Source organism: Myotis brandtii, unplaced genomic scaffold (assembly GCF_000412655.1).
Source record: "Myotis brandtii unplaced genomic scaffold, ASM41265v1 scaffold164, whole genome shotgun sequence".
In the NCBI taxonomy this organism is placed as follows: Eukaryota; Metazoa; Chordata; class Mammalia; order Chiroptera; family Vespertilionidae; genus Myotis; species Myotis brandtii.
Window position 1 is genome coordinate 634,885 of NW_005356003.1, and position 12,163 is coordinate 647,047.

At 58.5% G+C, this 12,163-nt stretch overlaps 1 protein-coding gene across 1 annotated transcript in view; it reads left to right on the forward strand.

Moving 5' to 3' along the window:
- Window positions 1-12,163, forward strand: part of DNAH1 (dynein, axonemal, heavy chain 1) — an 86,402-nt gene that overhangs the window by 65,801 nt on the left and 8,438 nt on the right. The window contains exons 48-62 of the mRNA XM_005862341.2: window positions 697-927; window positions 1,822-2,018; window positions 2,485-2,620; window positions 3,542-3,750; window positions 3,978-4,149; window positions 5,130-5,321; window positions 5,674-5,784; window positions 7,840-8,025; window positions 8,434-8,625; window positions 9,683-9,850; window positions 9,940-10,131; window positions 10,326-10,457; window positions 10,967-11,092; window positions 11,712-11,831; window positions 11,952-12,101. Of these exons, the coding sequence (XP_005862403.1) occupies window positions 697-927; window positions 1,822-2,018; window positions 2,485-2,620; window positions 3,542-3,750; window positions 3,978-4,149; window positions 5,130-5,321; window positions 5,674-5,784; window positions 7,840-8,025; window positions 8,434-8,625; window positions 9,683-9,850; window positions 9,940-10,131; window positions 10,326-10,457; window positions 10,967-11,092; window positions 11,712-11,831; window positions 11,952-12,101 (2,514 nt within the window). The remainder of the gene's footprint in view (window positions 1-696; window positions 928-1,821; window positions 2,019-2,484; window positions 2,621-3,541; window positions 3,751-3,977; window positions 4,150-5,129; window positions 5,322-5,673; window positions 5,785-7,839; window positions 8,026-8,433; window positions 8,626-9,682; window positions 9,851-9,939; window positions 10,132-10,325; window positions 10,458-10,966; window positions 11,093-11,711; window positions 11,832-11,951; window positions 12,102-12,163) is intronic.

A 12,163-nucleotide genomic window follows, 5' to 3' on the forward strand; every position in this document is an offset into this window, starting at 1 on the left:
CACCTCGGTGGAAGGAGCAGGAAGTATAGCAGGGAGCAGGTGTCAGGGGTGCTGGACAGGCTCAGGCACACTGTGGGCTGCCAAGGGGGCAGCATCCCAAAGGAGATAGGAGCCAGAGGGTGGGCAGGGACAGATCTGCATAATGGAGAATTGGTGGGTCAGTGTGTGTGGAGCTCGGGGACCAGGAGAGACAGTGAACAAGACAGGAGCCCCCTGACCCCGCCAAGCTGTAACCAAAGGAGTTGAGAGAAGAGCCTGGGGAGTTCCTGATGGTGGTCTCATCACCCAGGGGAGGCGGGGAGCTGGGATGGAAGTGGCAGCAGAGACAGAGATGGGGGCAGAGTCAGAGGGGTCAAATCGGTGGCCTTTGCTGAGTGGTTAGATGTGACGTACTGGGAAGGAGTAAAAAGAATCAGGCCTTCCTCCCAGGCTTAGCGTGTGGGAGCCACGGGAGCCATTACAGGGGAGAAGTGATGACCAGCTGAGGGAGCTGGGTGCCCAGCAGGCAGCACTACCGGGCTCGGCCCTCAGCTGGTCAGCAGGTGCACCTGCAGCAGCCCCTGCAAGGCCCTCACCTGGTCTCCGTGCAGGCCAGGCCCGAGGGCTGCTGCTCCTCCCACCCTCCCAGCCCTGGCGCTTTGAGGGGTGGCTGAGGCCCCCGGGCTGAGGCGGGCACTGATGCTGGGGTGGCCACAGGACAAAGTGCAGCTGCTGCGGCTGTGGTACCACGAGAACTGCCGCGTGTTCCGTGACCGCCTGGTGAACGAGGAGGACCGCAGCTGGTTCGACAAGCTCCTGGAAAGCCGCATGGAGGAGTGGGAGGTCACCTTCGACGAGGTCTGCCCCTTCCAGCCCATCCTTTATGGGGACTTCATGTCACCAGGCTCTGACGTCAAGTCCTACGAGCTCATCACCAGCCAAAAGAAGGTAAGGGGCCTGGCTGCTACCCCACCCCTGGTGGGGCCTCCTCATTCTGCACCCCTGGGACCCGAGCCCTCTGCAGCCGGTGGTAACCGACCGAGCATCAGGACCTGGGTTAGGCCAGTGGTCGGCAAACTCATTAGTCAGCAGAGCCAAATATCAACAGTACAACAATTGGAATTTCTTTTGAGAGCCAAATTTTTTAAACTTAAACTATATAGGTAGGTACATTGTTATTAACTTAATTAGGGCACTCCTAAGGCTTAGGAAGAGCCACACTCAAGGGACCAAAGAGCCGCATGTGGCTTGTGAGCCGCAGTTTGCCGACCACTGGGTTAGGCCAGTTCTGGAACTTCAGGCAGCATTTGCCTCTGAGTCCTGTCTCCTCACCTGTCAGGTAGGTACGGTTGGCCCTGTTGGCCCAAGTCCGTGGTTCAGCTGAGACAGGCTCTGTGAACAGGGACCTGCTGTGCCTGTTTGGGGGGCTCTCATCCACTCACAGAGGGCCAGCAGGGTCCCTGGCCCAGGTCTGAGGTAGGGCTCAGGGAGACAGGAAGAGGTTACTACTCCCCAACTGTAAAGAAGGCTTAGGCTGTGAGGCTGTGAGCCTCCTGGTGGCCTCGCTCCACACCTCTCCCTCGTTCCCAAGAGCTCCCACCAGGGTCCCAGGTCATTAAGTCCTGGTGAGCCCCAGAGACAGAAGGCAGGGTTCTGACCCTGAACTTCAGGCCTCCGTGTGTCCAACGGGTCAAGCCTCATCCAGGCAGACCTGGCTTCTTCAGGCCCAACACCCTTCCGCGCACAGCGGAGCAGGGCAGGCTGTGGGCAGGAGCGCCTCCCCTCGGGGCCCAGGGGCACAGACAGAGAGGGAGGTCCCAGCTCCCCCCACCCTATCCCCAGATGATGCAGGTGATCGAGGAGTACATGGAGGACTACAACCAGATCAACACCACCAAGCTGAAGCTGGTCCTGTTCATGGACGCCCTGAGCCACATCTGCCGCATCAGCCGCACCCTGCGCCAGGCACTGGGCAACGCACTCCTGCTGGGCGTGGGCGGCAGCGGACGCAACTCCCTCACACAGCTCACCTCGCACATGTGAGGGCCCCAGGCACGGCGGGCAGCGGGCAGCTGGGGACAGGCTGTCGGTTCCATCCATGTCTCCCACAGTGCTGGGAAGGCAGGGCCGCCCCACACCAGACCCGCCCAGCCCACGGGCTTCTGGAAGGACTGAGAACTGGAAGGCCCTGGGCCCAAGAAGAGGCAGCAGCAGTGCCCTGTGCCGCTGAGAGGAGGGGTGTACATGCAGTCATCCAGGAGGGGTGCTTGGTGGCGGCGGCCATGGGCCTGCTCTAGAATCAGAGGTGGGAGGGAAGGGCATTTCAGGTCTAGGGAACAGCTTAAGCAAAGGTCTAGAGGCAAGAGAGCAGGTCAGGGCCTGGAGAGTCTGCAGATATGCTCGGGTGGAGCATGACTCTGGTTGACTAGGGTCGGGGTGAGCACCTACTAGCACCTCAGCACGTGGTCCCAAGCTTTGTCACACCTCTTCCCAACTCATCTCCAGGGCCGAGTACGAGTGCTTCCAGATTGAGCTGTCCAAGAGCTATGGCATGGCTGAGTGGCGCGAAGATGTCAAAAAGGTCTTGCTCAAGGCTGGCATGCAAAACCTGCCCATCACCTTTCTGTTCTCGGACACCCAGGTGCCACCACCATGGGCAGTGGTCAGGGTTCAGGGTGGGTGGATATAACCCCATCCATTGTGGCATCCTGGAAGGTGGTCTCAGTCCTTCATGCCCAGGGCACTGCCAATGGGGTGGGTCTTAGGAGGGACGGTCGGGACCAGGGGGACCCACAGATGGGTGGGCCAGGCACATGGGGCATAGATCGTTACTACTCCCCAACTGTAAAGAAGGCCCCTGCCACTGTAGCTGACCACAAGCAGCACCCACTCACTGGCCAACAGCTTCCGCCTCAAGGACCACCCAACTTGTGCCCAAAGTGCTGTGCCCATGGCTCCCCCTTGGGGGCTGCTCCCTCCGAAGCTCCCTATGCGTGAGGCCTCTCCCCACGACTCTGAGAGGAGAGGTTGTTGCTCTGGGGCCTCAAGACAAATAGAGCAGAAATTAAACCTGGCTGGTGGTCAGGGTTGGGCCGTGGCTAAATCCCTGGGATGTGCCCCACCCTGACAAGGACCCCTCTGCTCCTACTCCTGGACTCCCGCGCAGAGTCCGCCAAGGGAGCATGCCCTCTGGCACTGGCGCTGGCCAGACGCTGACCATATGAGTTGGGCCAGGACCCACTTCTGCCTGTGGCCAGGTTTCTTCCTGTGAGAAAACTGAGACATGGAGAGGCAGGAAAAACAAACAGGAAGATGCCACATCCCCCGCACAGAACCCAGGGCCTTTCCCGCAGCACAGTGGTGATGCCCAGGGTCTGCTGTAGGGCAGGCCTGGATGCAAGCCCCAGACCACGACTTGTGAGGTCCCTTATGTGACCCTGGGCTTCTGTGAGACTCGGTGGCAGAGGGGCTGTTGTGAAGGTCCAGTGAGACCATGGTAGTGGAGTCCGACACCCGGGAGCCATCTTCAAGGCTCAGCTCCCCCACCCCCATCCGTCCCCAGATCAAGAACGAGTCCTTCCTGGAGGACATCAACAACGTCCTGAACTCAGGGGACATTCCCAACCTCTACAACCTGGATGAGCAGGACCAGATTCTCAACACCATGCGGCCCTACATCCAGGAGCATGGCCTTCAGCCCACCAAGGCCAACCTCATGGCTGCCTATACTGGGCGCGTGCGCAGCAACATCCACATGGTGCTGTGTATGAGGTACTGGCAGCCATCACGGCCACACAGGGACAACAGGGCTGGGCGGGGTGCACTTGGCCAGCCCTGAGGAGAAATGGCCTGGGCCTTGCCGCCATGCCATTGGGTCTGGGCTGTGTGTGTTGCCTCCTGGCTGCCATGCCACTGGGCTATGGAAGGGCCCTGGGTCCTGGGTTCCTGGGGGTGTAAGTGGGTGTCTCAGGGCCTCATTTGGACTCCTGGCCTTCTAGCCCCATCGGAGAGGTCTTCCGAGCTCGCCTGAGGCAGTTCCCGTCCTTAGTCAACTGCTGTACCATCGACTGGTTTAACGAGTGGCCGGCGGAGGCCCTGCAGTCTGTGGCCACCATATATTTGAATGAGATCCCAGAACTGGAAGCCACCTCTACAGTAATTGAAGGACTGGTAAGTGTCTTGGTTAGAAACAAGCCATCAGGGGGAAATGTTTAGGTTCGGGCTTGGGGTCACCGAGGCCTGGGTGAGAGTCCTAGGCCCACCACTGATGGTAAGCCTTTAAGTAAACAGCTTTACCTATCTAAGCCTCAGTTTCCTCATCTGTATAGTGGGAGTGCCACAAGGTCATCACGGTGATGTAGGAGGTTGGGCACACAGTTAGTTACCATCTATCTTATTCCCTGAGGGCGTTCTGGCAGCTTTCTTCAAAGAACTCCCTGTCACAGCCCAGAGACCACAGATGGAGTGGGAAGGGGGGAGGCTAGAATTGTCTGGTCCAACCTGAGTGACAGTCACATGAGGGCCAAGAGTTAGGGTGAACCCATTTCCCATTTCCCCTCAGTTGTGCTGAGGCCTTGGGCCCTCCCATACCTCAGATCCAGTCTAAGAGGGGACCTCACCTTAGGGCTCTTAAAGAGAGGCAGGTCATGGGGGCTGTGACTGGGCCAAGAGCTGGGAAATAAGATGCCTAAGTCCACATTCAAAGTCAGCTCTGCTCTGACAGCCCCTTAACTTCTCTGGGTCATGGATTTTTTTAAAAAATGTCTTTATTGATTTCAGAGAGGAAGGGAGAAGGAAAGATAGAAACATCAATAATGAGAGAGAATCTCTGATTGGCTGCCTCCTACACAACCCCTACTGGGAATCGAGCCTGCAACCGGGCATGTGTCCTGACCAGGAATGGACCCCTACCTCCTGGTTCATGGGTTGATACCCAACCACTGAGCAACACCGACAGGCTGGGTCATAGGATTTTTATCTGCAGAATAAGTGAGGTTGTGAGGTCATAGGAGAGTGAGTATGAGGGGCTTCGAGGTTCCTGCACATGCTCTCTTCTCCGGACCAGGCTATAGTGGCTTCCAGGGCACCCTGGTACCCTCTCTTTGCCGGGGGCTCTACAAGGCTGTCATCAGTGGTCTCCCACCCCACAGATTCAGGTTTGCGTGTATATTCACCAGTCAGTGACCAAGAAGTGTGTCGAGTACCTGGCCGAGTTGGCCCGACACAACTATGTGACCCCCAAAAGCTACCTGGAGCTGCTCAATATTTTCTCCATCCTCATCGGGCAGAAGAAACAGGAGCTTAAAACCGCCAAGAACCGCATGAAGAGTGGCCTGGACAAGGTGAGCTGGGGTGGAGCGTGTGGCAACAGCCAGCTGCACGTGGTTCTGCCCCCTCAACCTCAGCCCTGATCCAGGCAGCCAGCCTAGCCTTTCAGTTGGCAGCCGCAGTGTTTAAACGGGAGGCTTCCTTCTTTAACAGAAGAGCAAAAGCTGCCAGCCCAAAGGCAAGGCCAAAGCAAATCTCTCCACAGATTCTCAGGGGACTGCGCCCTTCTTCTGGGGTCCACTGGGCAACCTTGGGGACACTGAAGCTGCTGGCCACATCCTCTTGTTAGTGAGGACAGCCCTGCAGAGCCCTCCTCCTGGTCCCCTGTCACACCTGATTTTTTTTCTCTGTGCCCTCCAACCCCAGCTGCTGCGAACTTCGGAGGATGTGGCCAAGATGCAGGAGGAGCTGGAGATTATGCGCCCCCTGCTGGAAGAGGCTGCTAAGGACACCTTGCTCACCATGGAGCAGATCAAGGTCCGGGGTGTTCCCCGCCAATCCCTGCTGTCTGACCCCTGCAGGTTGCTTAGCTTCCTGGCAGAAGTAGTCCTACTCTACAAGTCAGTGTACTGAACCTTTTCGCAGCAGATGGAGAGACAGGGAGCAGTGGGAGGAGCGCCTTCTCTGTCTTACATGGAGGTGCCCTGCGGGCTTAGGGGGCCCTGCCCATAGGGCTGTTGTGCTCCAGCCTGTAAAGCCGGAGCCCCAGGCCAGGCGACAGTGAGCACTCAGGATTAGAAAGGGCTCTTAGCATTCCAGATCTCCAAGGCCTGTCAAAGCTAAGAGGGTCCTCAGAGGATGGGGCAGTCCAACCCTCATTTCCTTCCACCTGGGGAGACCGAGAGGCAAAGAAGAGAAAGGGGAGGGCACACCTATCCCTGCCACTGGCCACCAGCTGGGCCCTCCCTGCCTCTGGTCCCCAGGTGGACACGGCCATTGCCGAGGAGACCCGGAAGTCAGTGCAGGCAGAGGAGATCAAGGCCAACGAGAAGGCCCAGAAGGCACAAGCGATTGCCGATGATGCCCAGAAGGATCTGGATGAGGCACTGATTGATTTCAGAGAGGAAGGGAGAAGGAAAGATAGAAACATCAATAATGAGAGAGAATCTCTGATTGGCTGCCTCCTACACAACCCCTACTGGGAATCGAGCCTGCAACCGGGCATGTGTCCTGACCAGGAATGGACCCCTACCTCCTGGTTCATGGGTTGATACCCAACCACTGAGCAACACCGACAGGCTGGGTCATAGGATTTTTATCTGCAGAATAAGTGAGGTTGTGAGGTCATAGGAGAGTGAGTATGAGGGGCTTCGAGGTTCCTGCACATGCTCTCTTCTCCGGACCAGGCTATAGTGGCTTCCAGGGCACCCTGGTACCCTCTCTTTGCCGGGGGCTCTACAAGGCTGTCATCAGTGGTCTCCCACCCCACAGATTCAGGTTTGCGTGTATATTCACCAGTCAGTGACCAAGAAGTGTGTCGAGTACCTGGCCGAGTTGGCCCGACACAACTATGTGACCCCCAAAAGCTACCTGGAGCTGCTCAATATTTTCTCCATCCTCATCGGGCAGAAGAAACAGGAGCTTAAAACCGCCAAGAACCGCATGAAGAGTGGCCTGGACAAGGTGAGCTGGGGTGGAGCGTGTGGCAACAGCCAGCTGCACGTGGTTCTGCCCCCTCAACCTCAGCCCTGATCCAGGCAGCCAGCCTAGCCTTTCAGTTGGCAGCCGCAGTGTTTAAACGGGAGGCTTCCTTCTTTAACAGAAGAGCAAAAGCTGCCAGCCCAAAGGCAAGGCCAAAGCAAATCTCTCCACAGATTCTCAGGGGACTGCGCCCTTCTTCTGGGGTCCACTGGGCAACCTTGGGGACACTGAAGCTGCTGGCCACATCCTCTTGTTAGTGAGGACAGCCCTGCAGAGCCCTCCTCCTGGTCCCCTGTCACACCTGATTTTTTTTCTCTGTGCCCTCCAACCCCAGCTGCTGCGAACTTCGGAGGATGTGGCCAAGATGCAGGAGGAGCTGGAGATTATGCGCCCCCTGCTGGAAGAGGCTGCTAAGGACACCTTGCTCACCATGGAGCAGATCAAGGTCCGGGGTGTTCCCCGCCAATCCCTGCTGTCTGACCCCTGCAGGTTGCTTAGCTTCCTGGCAGAAGTAGTCCTACTCTACAAGTCAGTGTACTGAACCTTTTCGCAGCAGATGGAGAGACAGGGAGCAGTGGGAGGAGCGCCTTCTCTGTCTTACATGGAGGTGCCCTGCGGGCTTAGGGGGCCCTGCCCATAGGGCTGTTGTGCTCCAGCCTGTAAAGCCGGAGCCCCAGGCCAGGCGACAGTGAGCACTCAGGATTAGAAAGGGCTCTTAGCATTCCAGATCTCCAAGGCCTGTCAAAGCTAAGAGGGTCCTCAGAGGATGGGGCAGTCCAACCCTCATTTCCTTCCACCTGGGGAGACCGAGAGGCAAAGAAGAGAAAGGGGAGGGCACACCTATCCCTGCCACTGGCCACCAGCTGGGCCCTCCCTGCCTCTGGTCCCCAGGTGGACACGGCCATTGCCGAGGAGACCCGGAAGTCAGTGCAGGCAGAGGAGATCAAGGCCAACGAGAAGGCCCAGAAGGCACAAGCGATTGCCGATGATGCCCAGAAGGATCTGGATGAGGCACTGCCTGCCCTGGACGCAGCCCTGGCCAGCCTGCGCAACCTCAACAAAAATGACGTGACTGAGGTGGGCGGCCAGGCATCTCCCGGACCTCCCCCTGGCGTTTCTTCCTGGTGCCTCTTGGGCCCTGGTGTCCAGGCCCTCCCTCTACACATCCCTTTGGGGTCATGTGCTGAGAGGTGATGGTAGAACTAGAGCTTGAACCCAGCTACCTACCCTTACCTCCTCGTACCAGCCCCAGGGCCCTGGGAGGGCTTTGGGCCCTGAAAAGTGAGCATCCAGGGTTTTGTGGCCAGGCCTGGGTACGTGGAGGGGCAGTGGGCTGAGGCCAACCTCAAGGTCTCCAAGCACGCCCTTTGTCTGTGGTGGTAGAGACTTGGTTGGTGGGGCCCACCCTGCCTAGCAGCTGTCCCTACCCAGGGTACCCACTCAGCAATGGATTTCCCCCTTCTCTACTCCTGGCCGCGCCCACAGGTGCGTGCCATGCAGCGGCCTCCCCCAGGCGTGAAGCTGGTCATAGAAGCTGTGTGCATCCTAAAGGGCATCAAGCCCAAGAAGGTTCCTGGAGAGAAGCCTGGCTCCAAGGTGGATGACTACTGGGAGCCCGGCAAGGGGCTGCTGCAGGACCCCGGCCGCTTCCTGGAGAGCCTCTTCAAGTTTGACAAGGTGAGCACACCAGGCACCTGGCCGCCAGTGAGTGAGGGCTTCCCAGCTGGGCAGTGAAGCGGGGAGAGGAGCCTGCCCCACCACAGTCCTGGAGTCTGTCCTCTCTCCCTCTGCCTGCATACACACAGCCTTATGGCCACAGAGCTGACAGAATCCAGATCTTGATCTGGAGGACCTCTTCACCAACAGACGGGTATGGAGGAAATCAGGACCTGGGCAGCCTCCTATGCCCATAGACATCACCCCCAGTTACTCCCAGCCTGGAGATTCTCGTGACCTTTCCTCCCTGCAGCCCCCATGGCCTTGGCCTAGACATTCACCATCTGCTGAATCATTGCCTCGGCCTCTCAGCCTCAGCACCTGAGATTAAGCCTCCCCTGTTTGTCTTTGGGTTTCTCTCCCTGTCTGTCTGAGGCTCTCCTTGTCCATGGGCATATGCATTCTTGGGAGCCGCTCCTGGAGGGCCCCTCTTCAGCCCAGAAATTGGCTAGGGGGCAACTATCTGTCTCATGTGGGCCACTTCCTGCAGTGCACTGGAAGGCAGTGGGACCCCCTGTGAGCTTCCCCATCTCTCTTCTTCCATCGGACTGGAAACCAGAGGCCCCACAGGCCCAATTAAGCCCATATCAGGAGTGCTCAGGGCCAGAGCTCAGGCTCCTGGGCCCATCCTGCACTTCAGGGGTGGAGTCTCCGGGGGTGGGACAAGAGCGCCAACGTGTGGTGACCTCTGGGGCAGGGATTATTATCCTTGAATATGACTCGTCTCCACACCTGCGAGGAAGCAGCCCTAGGTGAGTTTAAATGGGGCCTGTGTATTATCAGAGCTTGAGGCTGCATCATTTCTCAAATCTCCAATTGTGTTATCTGAAATCCTGGAACACGGAAGTTTCTCTTCTGGCCAGTTTTTTGGATCATTTTTATCCTCCAAGAAAGACACCTGTACTGAGGCCTGCACAGAACGTGGAGCGCAGAAGCAGGATCCGGGTATCCTTTAGCAGCCCACTACCCTGTCCTCCCTGGGAAGTAGCCCTCTGAGGCCCATGGTTTCCATGTCCAGGACAACATTGCGGAGTCGGTGATCAAAGCCATCCAGCCATACATAGACAATGAAGAGTTCCAGCCCGCCGCCATCGCCAAGGTGTCCAAAGCCTGCACCTCCATCTGCCAGTGGGTGCGCGCCATGCACAAGTACCACTTCGTGGCCAAGGCCGTGGAGCCCAAGCGGGTGAGGGCTGGGTATAGCTGGGGGGCAGGGGAGAGGGGAGAGGGCTCCCCAGGGCACTCAACAAGCTGTCCCTGTGCCCTGTCCTGCAGCAAGCCTTGCGGGAGGCCCAGGATGACCTGGAAGTGACACAGAAGATCTTGGATGAGGCAAAGCAGCACCTGCAGGAGGTGGAGGACGGCATCGCCACGATGCAGGCCAGGTACCGAGAATGTGTCGCCAAGAAGGAGGACCTGGAGCTGAAGTGTGAGCAGTGTGAGCAGCGGCTGGGCCGAGCTGACAAGGTGCACACACCCCTCCGGAGAGGGCCTGTAGACATGGCCTGTCCTGTACAGGGGCAAGAAGGGTCTGGGTGGTGGTGGGGTCCTAGGGTGGCTGTCTGCAACTCCTCCCCAGCAGCCGGGGGCTGCCCCGGGCAGGGACACCCAGGCCCCTGGCCTAGCCTCCCAGAGCCCACCCCATGGGGCTCCCTCTACAGCTCATTGGTGGTCTGTCGGATGAGAAGGTGCGTTGGCAGGACACAGTGGAGAACCTGGAGAACATGCTTGACAATATCTCTGGAGATGTGCTAGTGGCTGCCGGCTTTGTGGCCTACCTGGGCCCCTTCACGGTAAGGAGCCGCCAACCCTGCCTGGGCAGCCTCACCTCCCAAAGAGGCTCCATCTTAAGGCCTCACCTCCCTGAGGGGCAGCCTGTGGGCAGCTCTTTCCTCGCTCACTCATTCAACAAGCACTTACCAGGCGCCGTGTCTGAGCCAGGTGCTGTTCCAGGCACTGAGGATATAACAGTGCATGAAAGAGCCAGAAAACCCACCCTGGTGGGGCTGGCCTTCCGGTGGGAAATGTGAGCTTGCACTTCCGGGCTTGCTGTGTGCATGTCATTCTGTCCTCACAGATGCCCTGACAGTAGGCATTGTTATGCCTACCCCTGTTGCACAAATGTGGGGCTGAGGTTTATGGAGGCCAAGGAATTCACCCAAAGTGGAACTAGAGTTCAGGTGCCAGCTCCATGTCTGAGCTCTGACCTCTGTGTACAACTGCCAAGTACTGGGGTGTGGAGGGAGGTGGGAGGGTGTCACAGGTGTCGTGTTGGGGTGGATCTGAGTCTGGCATCCCCCAGGGCCAGTACCGCGCAGTGCTCTACGACCAGTGGGTCAAGCAGCTCGTGGCCCAAAATGTCCCACACACCTCCGAGCCTACGCTCATCGGGACACTGGGGAACCCCGTGAAGATCCGCTCATGGCAGGTACGTGCCGGGGCGGGGGGAGGGGGGCGGTTAGAGCGACTGGGCTGGGCCTGTGGTAGGGTACGAGCTGGGCCAGGAACCTCTTGCCTCTCTCACCCTCTTTCTTTCATCTGCTCAGAGATGCTACCCCTAAATACACCCAGGCCCAGCAAGAGGGTGGTAGTTAGGAGAGGAGAAAGCTGAGCACAGTGTGGCTCAGATACTAGCTAACTGTGGGCAGAGAATTCAAGGAGTGCTTGAAAAGTGGGGGTGAAGCTGGGGGAGCAGTGTCTGGAGGGAGGGTCTCAGCTAGACCCTAAGGATAGGTAGGCACAGGGAGAGAACCAAGAAGCAGTAGGCAGAGGTCAAAGGTGGATGGGCTGGGAAGGCCGATGGGCTGCAGGCTCTGTGGCGATGGTCCGATGGAGTGAGAACTCAGTAGGCAAAAGGACAGAGAAGCCCAGTGAAGGAGGGTGTTGGGACTTAGCCTAGGAGCACACTGTCACCTGCCCTCACCTCCAAGAGGGCACAATAAGGAGAGGATAGGCATAGCCAAGCATGGGGTTGGGAGTAGCTGTTGCCCCAGCTGACACTGTTCATGTGAGAGCCCCGGCCCACTCTGGCGCTTGGTGCCCCACAGATCGCTGGCCTCCCCAACGACACGCTGTCAGTGGAGAACGGGGTCATCAACCAGTTCTCCCAGCGCTGGACCCACTTCATCGACCCTCAGGGCCAGGCCAACAAATGGATCAAGAACATGGTAAGTCTACCTGCCAGGTGCCACCACCCCTCCCACAAGGCTTAGCAGGCACGAGAGGAGTAGCTGAGCCTCAGGGTGGCTCTCAGCCCCCACAACCCCGCCCTGTCCCCATTCCCACAGGAAAAGGAAAGTGGGCTGGATGTGTTCAAGCTGAGTGACCGCGACTTCCTACGCAGCATGGAGAATGCCATCCGCTTCGGCAAGCCCTGCCTTCTGGAGAATGTGGGCGAGGAGCTGGACCCCGCCCTGGAGCCCGTGCTGCTCAAGCAGGTAAGCCTGCAGCGTGGGTGGGTGGGAGTGGCCTGAGAGCCCCCCCCCCCACCCCCCGCCAC